At 42.3% G+C, this 20,047-nt stretch overlaps 1 protein-coding gene across 2 annotated transcripts in view; it reads left to right on the forward strand.

The window, feature by feature from the left end:
* Positions 1-1,121: 1,121 nt before the first annotated feature.
* The window catches only part of TAF3 (TATA-box binding protein associated factor 3), a 152,764-nt gene continuing 133,838 nt past the window's right edge, over positions 1,122-20,047 (forward strand). The window contains exons 1-2 of one of the 2 annotated variants that reach the window (XM_082387135.1): positions 1,122-1,488; positions 6,098-6,340. In XM_082387135.1, the coding sequence (XP_082243261.1) occupies positions 1,323-1,488; positions 6,098-6,340 (409 nt within the window). In that variant the 5' untranslated portion in view covers positions 1,122-1,322. The remainder of the gene's footprint in view (positions 1,489-6,097; positions 6,341-20,047) is intronic. The other variant, XM_082387134.1, reaches the window with a different exon arrangement.

A 20,047-nucleotide genomic window follows, 5' to 3' on the forward strand; every position in this document is an offset into this window, starting at 1 on the left:
AAATACTAAATGCACTGTGATAGGTGCAAGAAGCGGGGAACACAGGAGGGAGAGGAGGGGAAGGGAGGAACACTCCAGAAGCTTTCAGAAGAAAAAGGCACAAAAGGATAAACAGACTGAGTAGGTAAGCCACTGCAACCTGGCTACCCATAGGCTGAATCTGGCTTAACCGTGGGATTAGTTTGGCTTGCAAATTAAAACTTTAAAAATGTATTTCCAATAGTTAAAAATATTGATCGAGCTATTGATCACAAAATCTCGGTGTCCCGCATCTGGTTAAGATCTGGCAACACTTGGCTGGAGCGAGGAGAAGACTGGGGCAGGCAACAGTTCTCCATACACAGACTGCTTCGCTGAGTCAAGGACTTTCCGCAGGCAACTGAGTCCTTTCTTCCTTTGACAGGTCCCAGAGGCTGGTGAAGGGCATATCGGCAAACTCTTGCCCACAAGCATGCCACCCGTTTTTGTAAATAAAGTTTTATTGAAACCAGGGCTGGGATTAGAAAGAAGTGAGTGAGGCCGGAATTCGGGGGCAGTGGTTGGATTTTTTAAAAATTGTATTAAAATATTATTGATCTTGATTACGTTTTCTGCTGCCCCCGTAAATTTTGCCCGGAGGTCAGTGCCACGCTGGCCACACCCTGCACCCCGCTCTATAGTGAAGGGTTTTCAATGGCATGCTTAACAGCTTGGACCTGATTTAATCTATACAATGGTAAACAGCTTTTTTTTTTTAGCAGAGGCAAGCAGAGGATTAGATCGAAGTCTGGGAGAGTCCTGAAGTTTCCACGCCCCAAATCCCACCCCTGCACTCACAGCCTCTCAGATCCCCACTCTTCTCTAACACCCGCATTTCAGTTTCATATCCCGGCTCGCTCTTCGGCCCCTGAACCACTGACGTTCCCTCCTCCTTCATCTCCGAGCGAGCACCCCGGGAAGGCCCCAGGCACCTGCCTCCTCGGGCGCATCCTCCACCGGCGCTCTGAGCTGCCGTTTCCTGCATTCTTCCAGGCCCGAGAGTCGATACCCGGACCATCGCTCTGCTCCAACGGGGCGGAGCTTCCTCATCGGCGCGCTCCGCACTCGGCTAGTGCTGCCTCCCCCCGGCGACCATCCAGCGGGAGGCGGAGCGAGCCCAAAATGGCGGCTCTCAGGCTGGCGCGCTCCGTGCTGCTGAGGCTTTGAGGTGGTCGCCGGGGGTCGGGGGGGACGATTTCCCCGCCGCGGGGGCCCTAGAGGATGAATCAGGGGCTCTTCTAAGGTTAGGCGGCGGGGGTGGAGAGAAGTGGCAGCAAGGACTGCGGTGGAGTCCACGGAGCGGGATGTGCGAGAGTTACTCCAGGTCGTTGTTGAGGGTCTCGGTGGCGCAGATCTGCCAGGCGCTGGGCTGGGACTCGGTGCAACTGAGCGCCTGCCACCTCCTCACGGACGTGCTGCAGCGCTACCTGCAGCAGCTGGGACGGGGCTGCCACCGGTACTCTGAGCTGTGTGAGTACCGGGCTGGGTGCGGGAGGGCTGCCTCTGGCCAGTCACGGGTGACACCTCCACGTTCCCCTTCGCTCTCCCGGCGTCCAGGAGGTGTTGGTCCTTCACCCCCACCCCGCGATTGGGTGTCTTCTCGGCCCCTGACGCCCCTCCGCTTCCACTGTCCCTGGAAACTCGAGTCATCCCTTTGGTCCCTCTTCGTCAGCCGCTAACTTATCCCGCCCGTAGCCCGAGCCCTGTCCCCGCTCCCAGCTCCACAGCTTCTGCCCTCCTCTGTGATCTCATCATCGGTCTTAATCATCGTCTACTTGGGCTGCGTGTAGAACCACCTCCAGAATGTCTTACAGCCTCTGTTACTTTGGTCCTTTTCCTCCCTTGCCCGCAAACTACTACAACTAGTTGTCACAGGCGCTCCGTCTACCGGCCGTTTCTTACAAGCCTGGCCATTCTTCAGCTCCTGACAACACATACTCGTTGACAGCTCTGCTCCGTTAGGGACTCTGCCTCTTCTTTATGTGCTCGTTTCATAGACAGCATCTCTGCTTACTCCTTCCCAAGGCCGACTTGGTCGGTTTCACTTAGATTAACTGTGGCTTACGTCTCAGCCACCCATTGATTTCCTCCTCTTCTATATTTTTGTGTCAGTGGTTATCAAAGTGTGTTAGAGGGATCTTCGGCAATTTACAAGGCTCCCCAGGTAATCTGGGCTACAGTACATGGTTTTTAAGCGAATGTCTGGTAGTATCTATAGCTGGTGGCATTTACTAAGTAGAAGCAACATATCATCTCATTGATGGGAAGTCTGTGTGTGTGGAGGGGGAACTACCCCTCATTTAAGTTTCGGGGCATTATTTTTCAGGTGTTAAGCTGGAAAACTGGGTGAAGTGTTTCATAGGATATTTTTTGTTAAAGAGGTTGCTTCACTGAAAAATTGAGACCCATGAATACACTTTACTTCTTAGGCCCCAAATTCCATTCCAGCGCCATAGCACTGCCAGAATAATCTGTTAATCTCTCCATCATGCAAATCTGGTTGTGTCATTCTTAAAAATATTTCAGTTGGTTACAGGCTGAAAAATCTAAGCTCTCAAGCAGCACACACTTCCCTTTGTGAGCTAGCATTTTTCTTATCTTCTGCCATTCTGTCATCCTAAATCTGCAACCATGCTGAGCTACCTGCCTTTTCCAAAACACTTTAAGCCATCCATTCCTGCATGCATGCTGTTTCCTAGCGTGTCCTTCGCCCCCTGGTCCACCAGTAGTACGACTTCTAGTTTGAGATTCACTTATCACTTGCTTTAGCAAACTCGTGATACCTGTTCTCATAATTCTGTGCATATTTCTGCTATGTTATTGAACACCTTGTTTTGTAATCATCTGTGTATATCTCTCACCCTCCCCTCTCCCCTCCCCAGGAGACAAATTTATTATATTTGTATTCTGTAACCTAGTACAGTGCCATAATGGAATAGGCACCCAGGAAGTATTTGTTGAATAAATAAGGGAACTGATAATCCACCACCACAATAACTATTTAGTCATTTCACCTTTTGAGTTTTAAAAATGTGTATTTTTAGACAGCTTGATTTCATGGATACTTCTAATCTGAATTTGGAACTGCTGAGTAGCTCTCATTCATCTTGATCTTAAAAGTACACCACCAGCACACCACTCTCTGCTTTTGCTTCTCTTCCCTCCCTCCTCCCTTCTGGTGCTTGAGTATACTGTTACAGCATGCGTAGTCCAGGTTATATTTTTGCTACCAAGTTCCCTAAATGAGGACAGATGTTCTGTACCTTTAGGTAATCAGAATAACCCTGAATACATAGTTACCGTTCCTGCCTTATACATGGAACCAGACAGGTGCTGGCACTCCAAGCAACCAGGTATTCTAGAGTCATCGGGTGATCCCTGTTTTGTGTTAATGTGAACCTCGATAATTACCCAATTTCTGTAATGATTTTCTTGCTTTTAGTGAGAATACGATGATCGTGTTCATTATTCTCCATTGTGGTTTGGTGACTTTTTGAAAATGCTAATTCCTGGTATACTTATTAGTCATAGACTTTTTTTTTTTTTTTAACATCTTTATTGGAGCACAATTGCTCCACAGTGGTGTGCTAGCTTCTGCTTCACAACAAAGTGAATCAGTTATACACATACACATGCTCCCATATCTCCTGCCTCCCGCATCTCCCTCCCTCCCACCCTCCCCATCCCACCCCTCCAGGTGGTCACAAAACACAGAGCTGATCTCCCTGCGCTATTCGGTTGCCTCCCACCAGCTATCCATTTTACGTTTGGCAGTGTATATATGTCCATGCCACTCTCTCACTTTGTCACATCTCACCCTTCCCCCTCCCCATATCCTCAAGTCTATTCTCCAGTAGGTCTGTGTCTTTACTCCCATCCCACCACTAGGTTCTTCATGACCTTTTTTTTTTTTCCTTGTTAGTCATAGACTTTTAAATATTCTTTTCTCTACACTATTCTTATTTTAAACCAGAATTCTGTAACATCAGGTCACCACTATGCAATCTTGTATCTGTTTCTTTATTTCCTTTGTCTTTCTGACACACGTTTATTGAGCACCACTTATGATCTGAGTTCTGTGCTGCGTGTTGGAGACATAGGATTACTTAGGCACAGTCCCTGCCCGTAAGGTGTGTAAAAGGGTGTCGAAATGTCAGTAAAAACAAACTGATGGTATTTGTTCCTTTTTAAAAACACGCTCTAAAGTTAAAGCAAGTATCAGAAGTTACTATCAATTCAACAAATAATGCATTTGAAAAATTCCCTAAGGTAACGATTTGCCAAAGCATTCAGGAGCAGAAGTTTCTGTATGCATTGTATTATACATTAAATAATGTGTGTGTACACTGAAAGCAGTGCACGGTATAGGTATAGGCAGTAAATGCAAAAGGAATACAGTGAAGGAGAGACACATGCACACTCTGGGTTCCAGGGCAGGATTCACTGGAAAGATGAGATTTGAGTTGAGCCGTGAAGCAAGGTTGTATAATGTAGGGAGCGTGCCAGGTAGAGAAAAGCATAACCTGAGATAACCAAGTGGGAGTAAGTGAGGCGGCCAGCTTGGCATATGTAACCAGTTCATTTGGAAGGTGCTAGAGGAAAATGTTAAATGGAACGAAATCAGCTTAGGGAGGGACTTAACAGAGAAATTACAACGTGGTAGGAAACACTGCATACTCTTACGGAGGGGGATTGCGTGATGAAAGTGAGGCTTCAAGACAATTGTGCTGTCGGTTAAGTGCAAGAGAAGCGCAAGTGGGGAGACTTGAAACTAGGCTGAGACAGTGAGAGTAGGAAGAGGGAGAAAGGAAAAATTCTGAAAGCCGGGACCCAAAAGGGTGCCAGGGGAGCACCGGAAGGTCTTGGGTTGAAATTGCAAAAATGTGGAAGAATTCAAGAGGACCACATTTTTAAGATTGAGAAAAGAATATTGCTTTTAATAAGAATCAGAGAGTTGAAATGCCTGTCTGTCATTAAGGGAAAGAATGAGTATTCATTTTATTTATCCTCTCTTTTTTCTACGTCAAAGAAGTAACCCAGACTTGTATAAAAATTCAGACTACAAAATCTTTGAAGTTAGAAACGAGTCTCCTGCTTCAACTCTGCCCTTCCCCTGTTCTGCAGCTTTCAGCCCCATAAACTGTTACAGTTGGATGTATATCCTTCCAGAAGTTTCCTTGTGTGGGTGTGAGCCAACATGTGTCTGATTTTTATGAACTTTGGATTATTCTTTTCCATTTTACATCATGATTTAATTTCAGACAAACTGAGTTTGGCATGATCATAGGAGATTATAGTTAAAAAAAAATAAGCTATTTATTGGAAATCTGGAACTGGAATTTTCATAGAAGTTTTAAAAGATGTAGAGACCTTAAGTTCTGCTAAGGGCAGGCAGAGGAGAAACTTCCTTTTGTAAAGAGAATCTCACTATATCTAATGTTTTATCATTTTATCTCTACCCATTTTATATGGTGTCTTCTAAATACATTTAAAATTTATATGTAAATTACCTTTATGGTCTAAGCTCTTTCAGCACATTTTCTTGGATTTAAAAAATTGATTCAGTGGTATAATTCATTCAACAGATGTTTATGGAGTGCCAACTATATGCCAACCACTGTTGTAGTTTCCAGAGTTGTATCACTGAGCAGTAGAGAAAATGGAATGGACATTTACCTAGCTCAGCGTTCTATCAATACTTATTTGATAAAATACAATAATAGTAATATTTATCGGGCATTTACTTTGTGTCAGCCTCTGTTCCAGGTGCTGTTGACCATCTATAAGTTACTTTTGACATTAGTTCTGTCCTGGCTGATTGTTAGTATGAATTGTCTGTGGTGTTCTGGTTGGTTGTCAGATCATATTTAAAATTGACTTTCAGAGTCATCTTTCTAATATTTAAACAATATGATGTTCTACTGAAAATCTATTCAGTTTTTTCCAGTAACTGGGTCTTAAGTATATAGTATATTTGATTCTGAGCTGCATATTTACCTAATACTTTTTTCTTCATATTCTAAAAAATATTCATGGAATTTGCTTAAAATAATTTGCTTTGCTTTTGACTTTGTTTCAGATGGCCGGACAGACCCAATTTTGGATGATGTTGGTGAAGCTTTCCAACTCATGGGGGTTAGTCTTCATGAACTAGAAGACTATATCCACAACATTGAACCTGTCACTTTCCCACATCAAATTCCTTCATTTCCTGTTAGCAAGAACAACGTACTTCAGTTTCCTCAACCCGGAAGTAAAGATGCAGAGGAAAGAAAAGAATACATCCCTGATTACATGCCACCCATTGTGTCTTCTCAAGAAGGTTTGTGGGGTTTTTTGTTTGTTTCTCGCTCATATATTTGTAACTATTTTAACGGGTTTTTAATCTTCTTAGATTTCCTAACAGAATTACATAAAAAGTTATGCTAACATATAAATTCTAGAAATGCAGTAAAAATATTGTAATACTACTTACAAATTATTCTAACCTTTAAGCCAACAAACTTGCAGCGGGCCTCACCAGGCAGACCCATGGAATCAAGGGTATATCTGATGAGGCTTTGATTTCCTTTGTAAATTTTAAGTAGGGGAGAACAGAATGTGACCACAGAGAGAAGTCTGTCAAAGATGTATTATATGAGAATGGGATATTAAGTAAATGAGAAAGCCTTTGAAACATAAAGAAAATTGGGGTAGCTCTCCCCCTTCCCCCCTTATTATAAATGTGAGTTGGATAATACTGGAAACAGTGAGTGAGTGAACATTCACTAATATTATGCAGATTTATCTATTTATCTGTTTTGTTTTGTTTTGTTTTGTTTTTGGCTGCGCTGTGTGGCTTGTGGGATCTTAGTTCCCCGACCAAGGATTGAACCTGGGCCATCAGCAGTGAGAGTGTGCTATCTGCATTTTTACGATGAGTAGAAATGTTTATGTTTGGTCATATAGAATTTTTACTGTAAAATAATACCTAATCAGGCACAGTAGTCAATCCATGCAGAGTTCCTTTTTTCCTGCATGATTTTACATGTTAATCATTTAGGTTCACTAAGATTCTAAAGAGATACATAGTAATTTGTGGTCTTTAACACAGGTACAGAATATTTTTTCTTGTTAAAAAATGGAAAAGCTGAAATTTCTTTCTTTTTTAAAATTCTAAAGCCATAGATGTGCTTCAGGATAATGCCAATGATGGCAGAAATAACTTTCTAACCTTTTTATTGATGTACAGTTCAGTGGTATTAAGTACATTCACATTGTTACGCTACCAACACCACTGTTCATCTACAGAACTTTTTAACCTCCAACTCTGTAACCATTAAACAATAACTCCTCATCCCCTTAGCCCCTGGCAGCCACCATTCTATTTTCTGTCTATGAATTTGACGACTCTAAGTACTTCATATAAGTGGAATCTTACTTATCTTGTGTCTGGCTTACTTTACTCAGCATAATGTCTTCAAGATTCATCTATGTTGTAGCAGGTGTCAGAATTTCTCTCCTTTTTAAGGCGGAATGATACCTCATTGTACGTATTAAACCACATTTTGTTTATCTATTCACTTGGTGGTGGATACTTGGGTTGTTTCTACCTTTTGGGTGTTGCAAATAATACTGCTATGAACGTTGCAAATACCTGATTCCCTGCTTTTCAGTTCTTTGGGGTCTATACTCAGAAGAGGAATTGCTGTATCATATGGTAATTCTATATTTAATTGTTTGAGGAACAGCTATACTGTTTCCACAGTGGCTGCACCTTTTTTCCTTCCCACCAGCAATTCCCGAGGGTCCCAGTTTCTTGTGGTTCATTTCTTCTAATCTCCAATTGCACTTTAATAGCATTTTGAAGTGTTAACTTACTTGTTTCAGAGACTAGCTTTAAACATGAAATAAGTTGTTTTACAGTCTGTGTGTCAGTGTTTCCTCATCTGAAAAACTGGATGAAAACTGGCCCTAAGTTGTAGAGATTTATCCTGGGTTGGTGCGTGGCCATCAGACACTCTGGGTCTCGGGGCAGCAGGCCCTCTACTGAACAGTGCTGGTGCTGTAATCAAATGTGCTGAGGTGAAGTGCTGTGTTCGTGCTTGGTGAGAGGCACCATGGGTGTGGAAAGAACTCACTGTAACCTTTTGGAAAGTTGTCATAGCTTTCTGATTTGAGTCCCTTAGAAAAAGACTCTGCTTGACAGCTTAGCACTTTTCTGCTTAAAGTTCTTAGAGATTTAATCCTGACTGAAGGCAGCAATCAGTTTCACCAGTAAATGTGATACAAAGGGTGCCTTCAGTAAATGTTCTTGAACTCAATTCAAGTAAACGTTTATAGGATCTTGCCTGTAGAGGTTCCTTGTTTCTCCTTTTCTGGCCTAATGGTACATGAACAGCAGGACTTGGAAATCTTCACATGCATCTCGGTCATCCCCAGCTTTCCTTAGTAGCTGCTAAAAATCTGTCTCCTCCCCGGCTTTGAATTTATTTGTATTTGTAGCCTTTATTACCTTGGAGGAAATCTTACTGTTTGTCGCTCCCTATGTAAAGTCATTCTCTTTAAACCCCTCATTCCCCAATGTCAATGTTTTTGATCATAGAAACTTATATTTGTTACAGCATCTCTAAGCATATGTTTATTTACTTTAAAAATATAACAAATACGTTTCAATATTAAAATTATCAAAGGAGGGTTTCTTGGGCAGAGGCCTGGTAGTAGCTGTATTGAAAAGAACTCCGTTTTCTCGTATAAACAGGTCGTGACTATCAAGTAGGCCTGGAATGTCCTTCTTTGCTGTTGTCATTGGATGTGATTTATTCAGCATCCTGGACCTCTTCATGAAAGTAGTGCTAAGTCAGTCCGTGATGTGTCCTCTTGTACTTTAAGAATAATCTTTGTATGGCTCTGAAATTTTTAGCTGAAAGGCCACTTAGAAGTACACAAAATTTGGAATTGTGCTAAGAAAACATGAATGGTAATCAAATGCTGGGGGGAAACTGAAGGCGTTACATAGGAGGAAACTAAAGGAAAGGCACTGTATATAACTGACACATCAGTGATCTCAGAAGGATATGAGTTTTATGTCAGTGGGTTAGACAGTGGTAATGTGTAACGGCCAAGACTTATGTTCGTTATCAGCTGGCGTGTGATTCAGTCGGAACTACTATCTTCCCCATGTAGAAAGTTTTAGTCCATTTTCTCGGTGCGCTTTGGAGGTTTCTAAATCTGTTTTGTAGTTTTCATTTCATTCTGTCTCTTGTTACACCTCCTATTTAATAGTTATATTGTTTAATTTTTTTCTAGTCTTTTTGAAAATTTGAATTCATATTTGATTAATCTCAGTTCCTGGTTCACGCACAGGTTCATCTCTGGTCCATGCATGGCCTGCATTTATTCATTTAGAGAGTTATTTAATTATTTTTAATAATGTAATAAGCCCTAATGAGCTCATTACTCAAAACCAAGGCTAGGACTTTGATTATAATCTACGCTTAACCCTTTTGTTTCATTTTTATGGCACAGTGAAATTCTCTCCAAGTGATACGGTTATCATGTTTAAATACTGCCAAGGAAATGTAACTGAGATAGTAGATTTATGCTGGGTAGTGAAGGAAGTATGAAAAACAATTCAGTGATTTTAGCTAGTGACTTCTGTCTGAAATTACAGTAGTAAATTTTTCAGTTTCTCTTCTGGATTATTTGAAGCAAAAGAAGAATCTTATTTCAAGTTTTCTTCAATAAAAATTATAAACATTTTAAGAGGAGAATAATGTAAGCCTTGACCACTTCTCTTTTCAGCTAACACTTAGGGATTTTCTAAGGAGCAGAGGTATTGCTGATTCATACGATATGCTTATGGTTCATAAGGATGTAGTAATGATAGGCAGTACAGTAAGATGCTTATCAAAAACTTTTCCCCTTATTCATGGAAAAGGACATAAAGTACAGTCCTGTGGTTACCATTTTTTTTTTTTAAATATTTATTTTATTTATTTTGGCTGTGTTGGGTCTACGTTTCTGTGCGAGGGCTTTCTCTAGTTGCGGCAAGCTGGGGCCACTCTTCATCGCGGTGCGCGGGCCTTTCACTGTCGCGGCCTCTCTTGTTGCGGAGCACAGGCTCCAGACGCGCAGGCTCAGTAATTGTGGCTCATGGGCCTAGCCGCCCCGCGGCATGTGGGATCCTCCCAGACCAGGGCTCGAACCCGTGTGCCCTGCACTGGCAGGCAGATTCTCAACCACTGCGCCACCAGGGAAGCCCTACCATTTTTTAATATAGCCACACAAGTCAACTTAATAAGTCATTTACAACCTGATGTCTTTTTTTCCACAGGCACAGCATGTTAGAAAGTATCTAGTATTCCGGTTAGTGGTGTGCAGTGTGGTACAGACGTGAACAGCTTTGATAATAACACCTGTTCACCAAGCTTTTTATTTTGTTCTTATTTTCCTAAGAGCCATGGACATGGTCAGACTTTGGTCATAACATTTTGTTCACAAAGTACTGTCATGGGACTACCCTCTTATCAATCCTTTGACTTGGTTCTCGTCACAAAAGCGTGTGAATGTCTTCTCCACACACAGCAGTCTGTCATCTGGTGGGGGTGGAAGCGTAGAAGGCCTGAAGGAGCAGCGGGCTGTAGTAGAAGAAGCTTGGGCTTCGTGGAGCTGTTCAGATGTGACTCAACTAGTTACTGAGTTTACAGTCTCACCAAGTCACTTTACTTTTCCGAACGTCATATCCATCATCCATAGGATAGGTATAATAATACCTGCCACGTGAGTGATGGTGAGGACTAAGTGAGAGATTTTGTAAGACATTTATATAGAATAGTACGGTGCTGAACGCATAGGACACGTAACAATGAATGTCCCATCTCTCTTCTTTTTTTTTTTTTTTAAATAAATTGATTTATTTATTTATTTTGGGCTGTGTTGGGTCTTTGTTGCTGTGCACAGGCTTTCTGTAGTTGCAGTGAGCGGGAGCTACTCTTCGTTGCAGTGCGCGGGCTTCTCATTGCAGTAGCTTCTCTTGTTGCAGAGCACGGGCTCTAGGCATGTGGGCTTCAGTAGGTAGGTGTGGCATGGGGGCTCAGTAGTGTGGCGCATGGGCTTAGTTGCTCCGCGGCCTGTGGGATCTTCCCGAACCAGGGCTCGAACCTGTGTCCCCTGCATTGATAGGTGGATTCTTAACCACTGTGCTGCCAGGGAAGTCCTGCTTCCTCACTCTTGAGGAATTTCCTTTTCGCTTGAAAGACAGTATACATTTGTGAAGTGACTTGACAATAAGAATAAATCTAAAACAACGTTAATCACATGCTTAGGGCTGAGGGAACACAAACTTAACAGCTGGGCTGGGGTGCGTGCTTGATGGAGGAGCTCTCTGATTGTCAGCCCTGTGAAGATGGTGTGGGAGGAGATGAAGTAGAAGGCATTCCTGCCCGTTATATCTGATTAAATGTTTACAAGTGAGACCTGTTTGAAGTATTTTATAAATGCACGTCTTGCGTAGACTATTACAGTTCTGATGGCCAGTACCCAGTGTGTTTTACCAAGAACATTCTCCCGCCAGCCTGCCATACGTATTTTCAGATTCACAACAGTAACAAATTTTTCTTCCCTGTTTTGTTGTGCTGAGGAATGCGTGAAAAATAGCATTCTCTGCCAAAGTCATTGTTTGGTTCTCAGAGTGTGTTCAGTAGTGTTCAGGTGGTCTGTTGATCTGTCCATAATATTTGAGAAAGAAAAAATAAATAGAAACCATTTACTCTGCTTTATTTATTGCAGAAACTTACCAACGTCAACCTAGCAAACTTGGTAAAGATACTGTGATGTTGCTACTTTTAGGGTTTTTATTTCTAAAATATTTTAAATTAACTTTATTTTTTAGAATAGTTTTACGTTTACAGAAAAATTGAGAATATAGTACAGAGGGTCCCCTTATATCCTGTACCCAGTTTCCCATAGTTTTAGTATGTTATATTTAGTATGGGATGTTTGTTATAGTTAATGAACCAATGTCAATACATTATTATTAACTAAAGTCCATTATTTTTAGTTTTTACCTAATATCCTTTTTCTGTTCCAGGATCCCATCCAGGATACTCATTACTTTAGTTGTCCTGTCTTAGGCTCCTGTTGGCTGTGACAGTTTCTCAGACTTTCCCTGTTTCTGATGACCTTGACAGTTTTGAGAAGTAATGGTCAGATATATTATAGATTCCCTTCTGTTGGAATTTGTCTGAGGCTTTTCTCATGATCAGACTGGAGTTATGAGTTTTGGGGGAGGAAGACCACAGAAGTAAAGTGCCATTTTCATCACATCGTATTAGGGGGACATCCTATCAACGTGATTGATCAGTATTGATGTTGACCTTGGTCACCTGACCGAGGTGGTGTTTCTCAGGTTTCTCCACTATAAAGATACCCTCTTTCCTGCTTCCCACACTGTCATCTTTGGAAAGAATTCCTTATACCTAGCCCACAGTTAAGGAGCAGGGAGTTACACGCCCCCTCTTTGAAGGTGGAGTATTTCCACCTTCAAATTAAACTCTTCTCCAGAAACTATTTGAAATTCTTCTCAATTTGTCTCTTCTCCCCCAGGGCTTATATTATGAAGCTCTTTTATTTATTTGTTTGTTGGTTGGTTTATTTATTAAATATTGTTTTGTGTGTAGTTTTTTAAAAAAATATTTATTTTTTATTATTTATATTTTATTTTATTTCGCTGCGTTGGGTCTTCGTTGCTGTGCACGGGTTTTCTCTAGTTGCAGTGATTGGGGCTACTCTTCGTTGCGGAGCTCCAGGCACGCGGGCTTCAGTAGTTGTGACACGGGGGCTCAGTAGTTGTGGCTCACGGGCCCTAGAGCGCAGGCTCAGTAGCTGTGGTGCACGGGCTTAGTTGCTCTGCAGCATGTGGGATCTTCTGGGCCGGGGATCGAACCCGTGTCCCCTGCATTGGCAGGCAGATTCTTAACCACTGCGCCACCAGGGAAGTTCTATTTATTTATTTATTTGACTGCACTGGATCTTACTTGCGGCACGCAGGACTTTTGTGGCCGCGTGCGGGATCTTAGTTTCGGCATGCGGTATCTAGTTCCCTGACCAGTGATTGAACCGGGTACCCTGCATTGGGAGCATGGAGTCTTAACCACTGAACCATGAGGGAAGTCACTATGAAGCTCTTTTAAAAGGTAAACATTTACAGGTTCAAAATAATTAACAAAAGTAACACAAGCGTGTTGAAAAAAAAAAAAGAAATATTGCCTAAGTATATTCAGTATAAAACGAAAGGTCCTCCTCATTTTCCTCGTACTCCCATTCACCATGAATAACCTTGTTTAAAGTATGAATCCTTCTAGATCTTTTAATAGGAAGTGTTTTGACTCCTTAGACTCAAGGATATGTGTCTATTTCAATCCCTACTATTTATTTCTCAAGCTACTGCCATCTGACTTCTCCCTCCATCCTTTTCTTGAAGCAACTCTCACTGAGATCCCAAGTACTGCCTAATTGGTTGACTTAAAGGAAATTTTTATCCTTACGGATCTGTTTTTTTCTGGGGGTGTGGGTATAGCTTAGTGAATTATTATAAAGAAAATACCTTTTAACCATCTCCCAGTTCAATACATAAAACTTTACCAACCACCCCAGAGCCCTCCACATGGCCAGCCCCTCTTCCCTCCCTCCACTGTCCTCACTTTATAGCACATACTGCTTTGCTTTTCTTTATAGTTCTGTCAGTCAAACATGTATCTCTAGATACTTTAATTTCTTTTCATAGCCCCTCTTTTTACTTCACATGTCTTTTAAAGTTTCTTTTAATCTACAGATCCTCCCTGTAATTCCCTGCCCCCACCAAATCCCTCTTTTTCCTTACAATGTATTCGTTGAGGAACCTGGGTGGTTGGACTTATAGGATTTCCCAGTCTGGATTTTGCTGACTGTGTACTCATGGTGCAGCACAATGTGTTTCTTGGAAATTGGCAGCAAGAATCTGAGGATTGATCAGTACCTCTGGCAAGATAGATGCAGGGTCATGTTCCTTCATCAGGAGGCAAATAATGTCTGGTTTTCACTCTTTTTTTTCTTTGGCTGTGTTGGGTCTTCGTTGCTGCACACAGGCTTTCTCTAGTTGCAGCGAGCGGGGGCTACTCTTTGTTGTGGAGCTCAGGCTTCTCACTGTGGTGACTTCTCTTGTTGCGGAGCATGGGCTCTAGGCACGTGGGCTTCAGCAGTTGTGGCACACGGGCTCAGTAGCTGTGGCTCACGGGCTCTAGAGTGCAGGCTCAGTAGTTGTGGTGCAGGGGCTTAGTTGCTCCGCGGCATGTGGGATCTTCCCGGACCAGGGATCCATGTGGGATCTTTCTGGACCAGGGACTGAACCTGTGTGCCCTGCATTGGCAGGTGGATTCTTTTTTTTTTTTAACATCTTTATTGGAGTATAATTGCTTTACAATGTTGTGTTAGTTTCCTCTGTATAACAAAGTGACTCAGCTATACATATACATATATCCCCATATCCCCTCCCTCTTGTGTCTCCCTCCCACCCTCCCTATCCCACCCCTCTAGGTGGTCACCACCTAGAGGGGTGGGATTGGCAGGCAGGTTCTTAACCACTGTGCCACCAGGGAAGTCCCTGGTTTTCACTCTTTTTGATACTAGGAGTTTCAGTGCTCAGTGCCTAGATCTGTTCATTCGTTGGGGTCACAAGGTACTGATATTCTATCATTTTGCTTTTATCTCATTCTTTAACTGGAATAATTTTATAAAGAAATCCTTTCCTTCATCCACTGTTTAGTTACTTAGTTCATACAGCAAAAGCAGGATAAATGCTTGGTTCTTTCATTTTATCTCCCTAGTCTTTAAGATAATGAATTGGTTCCTTGTCATTCATAGGTGACTAATTATTTTTTTTTAAATATATCATTATGAACTCATAGATTTAAAGATATTTGTTAGGTTTCTTTCATTACAATTCTTACCCTTATTGCAAACCAGATCTTCCCATCTTTTGGCCAGTGGAGGCTCCTTCTGTCTGGCTTCCGTATCCTTTTGACATGATGCTAGTGGTCTCTGACGGTGCCCTTGCTACCTGGTGTCTTACAGTGCCCTAGCTCATCGTGTATATTCTTGTGCCACACTCGGAATCAGTCACTTTTCCAAGAAAGCCTTGGCTTCTTGGGAAATGGCATTTCCAGTTCACAATCTGGGCAGTTGGGGTGCTTACTACAACTGGGTTGTCATTGTTCCTAGGCAATAACTAAATAAATATCTATATCATGTATATACATACAGATGTGTGTGAATACATAGACAGTTAGACAGACAGATAATAGATAGGTGACCTCAGGAGTTTATGCAGATATTTCCAATTCAAATTCATGACTCTAGGTGTTTTGCTTTTCATGTTACATCAGTAAATACTTTTGTCTCTAACAAGAATTCTGGTTCCCAGGGATAAAAAGAAGATGATAGAATTAGAACATTCCATAATTACTCATTTGCCATATCCTAGATTACACATACAGTGTTAAAACCGTCATTTATGATTCATGAAACAGGTAAAATTTTTTTTTTTTTTGCTTATGCTATCCTATTACTCCTCACCCCCAGTTTTCTATGATTGTACCTTGTCAGACTATATAGCTACTTTCTTGAGTTCTGTTACATCTTTTGAGTTTTCCTAATTTTGATTTATGCTCTTTCATGTCTTCTAGACCATCTTCAAATAGAACATTACAGTTTTCATCTGTTTTTTGAGTATGTGTTTCTTGTGTACTTCCATTGTCTGTAGGGGTGTTATTTTGGTATTTCATCTCCTTTTTCTTATAGAAATTGTGCAGGTGAGTGTAGGTTTTCTGAACATCTGGAAGGAAGTTGAGGGTGGTTTTTCTAGCTTTACGTGCTCCCTCTTCTGCTGTTGCTGTGTAATGTGCAGACATAGCTTGCTTTCTGAGATTTTCTGTCTCATTTTCTTCCAGCACTTGTATCTGGATCTTCTCTTTCCTTCTTGCCAGCTTGCTTTTCCTTTTCTCCTCGGCTATGACTCCAGGCCCAGCAAGTTTCTTCTCAGTGGGCTCTGTCCTGGGCAGAGGAGCCAAGGGTCAGGTTTGAAAGCTCAGGGGGCTTGACCCTTGCGCCCTCTACATCAATCCCCCCACCCCCGCTTCCCCTGGCCCCTGGAAGTGGTCAGACCTTCCCAGCCTCAGCCCCTCCTCTCATGTGGCCTGCCTGGCTGGCAGTCAGGACCTGCTGGGGTTTTAAGGCTCTCCTTTTTCAGGAGAATCTTCTTTCAGTCTCCCCGTTGCTTCTCACCGTTTTCCCTGGCAGATGGGTAGTACTCAGGGCTCGTGGCTCTTGGTGATTGGTTCTCACCCTCTGTGTTTTGGTGTTGAGGGGTGTACTTTGTCACCTCATTATAGTAGTTGCTCTGTTTTTATGTGGCAATTTGGGAAGATCCCCAAACTGCACTGCCACTAAAGCCACTTTCTCCTAGGATTCCCTTTATTGGGCCTTCTTGCTGCATTGGTCACTGTTGGGCACCCCTTGAAACTCCTTTTCTTCAGTGACATCGTCCTCTCTTAGTTCTTTTTATGTGACTAGTTCACTCTCTGTGCTTCCCATGGGCTCATCTCCCGTGGCTCTTCTACCTCCAGGATGTTGATGCTCCCAAAATTGTATCCTTGACCTGCTGCTTCCCACACTGTACAGCGTTTCAGTGTATGATCTTTTCTACTCTTCTGGTCTCACCTGTCATCTGGATACTGATGAGTCCCCAGATTGTCCCCTCATACCCCCCACCTTTGAGATTCTATATCCAGGCGTCAAGCGGCCATTTCCGCATTTCCCATGGGTACCTCACATTGGCACGTCAAGGGCTACACACAGTATCTCACCCTTGATGACCTGTGTTATCTGTTTCTGTTGGTGGCACCATCTGATACCCAGCCGCTCAAGCTAGACGTGTGAGCGTTGTCTTTGGCCCCTCCGCTCACTCTGCTCCTTCAGTCCCATAACCAATTCTGCTAATTTTCTTTCCTAAAAATGTCTAAAACACTACCCCCAAATTCCCTTTGTTTAAACCATTATCTCTCTCCTGAACTGTCCTTATCTTCCACGATAAGCTGCTAAATAAAAGTTAAGTCTATCCCATAGTGTAAAACACCTTATTGGCTCTCCACTGCTTACAGGTACAGTGCGTGCTCCTTGTTTCTCAAGGAAAACCAAAAATGTCTGTGGAGAGCAAGTTCTTTTTTTCATTCAAGATAAATATAGCTTAAAAAAACTTTTTTTATGTAAATGTAATTTGATTTCCACTTGGGCCTCTTATTTTTAAATTAAAAAAAAATTACTGTATTTAGTTGAACATTTCCACTTTTTTTTTTTTTAATGATTGCTTTTATTTATTTATTTTTGGCTGCGTTGGGTCTTCGTTGCTGCGCACGGGCTTTCTCTAATTGCGGTGAGCGGGGGCTACTCTTCGTTGCAGTGTGCGTGCTTCTCATTGCAGTGGCTTCTCTTGTTGCAGAGCACAGGCTCTAGGCGCGCGGGCTTCAGTAGTTGTGTCTCGCAGGCTCTAGAGCGCAGGCTCAGTAGTTGTGACGCACGGGCTTAGCTGCTCCGCGGCATGTGGGATCTTCCCGGACCAGGGCTCAAACCCATGTCCCCTGCATTAGCAGGCGGATTCTTAACCACTGCGTCACCAGGGAAGTCCCTAATTTAAAAAAAAAAATTTTTTTTGTTTTAAATTTTGGCTGCACTGGGTCAAGATAAATGTAGCTTTAATCATTCTAAAGAAAAGATGTTTATTCTTCCAACTTAGATTACTTACTGACTGAATAGAAGAGCGCTAATGAGGAAATTTGCACTGCTTTTAAGTCACTAAAATATCAGTATTTGTTTATTTGAAAGTAGAGATATAAAAGCTTGGCATCACATGGCAAATTTATAAATATTATTTCATTTAATCTTGAAACAACCCTAAGGGCAGATGCTATTATCACTTCCACTTTACAGAAGGAGAAATGAAAGTTCAAAAAAAAATGTTTCAGTTACCTTGCCTTGCGTTACATGGTGCACTGGGAGCAGGGCTGGATTCGGGTTTTGGTGATTCCGTTCAGTGCTGCGTGCGTGGGTGCCCAGTGTCGAGTCCTACACGGGGAAGTGGGATTGACAGTAGAGAGGAGAATGAGGCGTCCCCTCTCCCCACTCTTGGCCTTTCCTTCTGTGGTTGTTGGAAATCTCAGCCTGGGCAGGCCTTCCTGAGTAGAGCAGTACCGTCATCAAGCCCGTCTTCTCAGCGGACAGGCTTGCGGAAGGCGTCCTGGCCCCGAGTCCAGCCCAGTGGCCAGCCCTTCCCTGGACCCTCTCAGGGTCTTCCCTCCTGACGTCCCAGGGCTGGGGCGCGAAGGTCTGGGCAAAGTTTATTCTGTGTATCCTAGGTGGTTACCTGGAGGCATCGTGTTGTTTTTCTTAATCCTACAGCATCTGAGCCTAAAGGTTACATCTGATGTGATATGAAGGGTTGATATGTGGTGACTTGTCTACGATGTTAAGGACAAATTTCTGAGCGTGAACCTATAAGGCCCTCATGATGAGACTTCTGTTTGCGTTTTCATATTAGTTTCCTGCCCCTCATTGCTTCAGGCCTTAATCTCCAGCATCATTAACTTGCTTACGTTTCCCCAAATGAACCGTGCACCTCCATGTCTTTGCTCGGGTTCATCTGGAGTCCCCTCCTCAGCCAGGCTCCTTTAGGCGCCATGTAATGTGTGTCTCCATCATCACCCTCAGTATGTCTTGTTCTAATGATTGGTTTTGTCTCCAGAACTTACACTGGTCTTGCTTCCTCTGCACTCTCTCTCCACTCCTCCTTTTGTACAAAACCTAAAGCCCTTTTACTCTACCTGAGCGGTCAGTTCGAGACACAGAGAAAGGTACTGACCGCTGTCCTTAGGGCAGTTTGTTCAGAACGCTGGGGAAGCTGTCTCAGGAAGTAGCTTGTCCAGAGTGATACAGCTGCTGAGTGACAGAGCTGGCCGTCGAGGCCCAGAATTGGTCTTAGCCCAGTGTCCTTTGCATCGCTCATCACCCTGCTGTTATTCTCCAAGTCCAGGTGTGAAACAGAGCAGGGTTTATCCTTGGGCTCTTCCAGTGTTCTTCTTTTCCTTTCAGATTGACTCCTTCAGTGCAGTTACTTAAAAAAAAAGAAAAAAGAAATCACGTTTGGTAACATCTTATTTGATTCTTTCACTTGTGTGAGTTTCTGCTTATTATTATTGTCCTTTGAAATGGATTTTTACCTACAGCATAAGTTTTTAAATTAGGTTTTTTAAAAATATGTGTATCTCTTGCTTTGCATTCAAACTAGCAGAATCAGCCCTTAAGTAGAGGTGTATACATTTCACGATGGACAGTAAAAGTACCAGCACATGCTGATATGATAGACCACAGTTTATAGTGGACCAGGCCAAAATTCTCTTCCTTGTTGAAATTTTTTCCCTTTAATTTGTCTGGATTTATAAAAATAAGAGCACACTTCCAGTGTTATAATAAAATAGTTTGTATGTTTCTAAATCAACAAAGTAATATCAAATGCCTTAGAAAAGTTAAGCATTTTGATATTTTACATACTACAACCACCAAATTTGTCTGTTTCTCCCTTCCAGGCGTCCATGACAGAAAAAAATATTTTGTCAGTTTTTTATCGAATTTTAAAAATTTCAGAAGTTTAACATTCCTAATATCCACAGTTAGATTTCTTGGATTAAATTTCCTGTGTGTGTGTGTGTGTGTGTGTGTGTGTGTGCGCGTGCGTGTGTGTGTAGGGAGGGAGGTTGAGGGGAGTAGGGAGATAGTTGTTACACAGCTGACTTGGGTTAAGACCCCAACGTTAGTGTTTTTGTCGTAGTTAGGATTTATTCTATCTTGCTTTGCTGAATTTGAATCTTATCTGGGACAGTGCAGTAATTGCATTTTATTTAATTATCTGCTATGGTTACATAGAGCTTTTCTGTTTCAGAGAGAATAATATCAAGTTATTTGC

Source organism: Balaenoptera borealis, assembly GCF_965194805.1.
Source record: "Balaenoptera borealis genome assembly, chromosome: 3".
In the NCBI taxonomy this organism is placed as follows: Eukaryota; Metazoa; Chordata; class Mammalia; order Artiodactyla; family Balaenopteridae; genus Balaenoptera; species Balaenoptera borealis.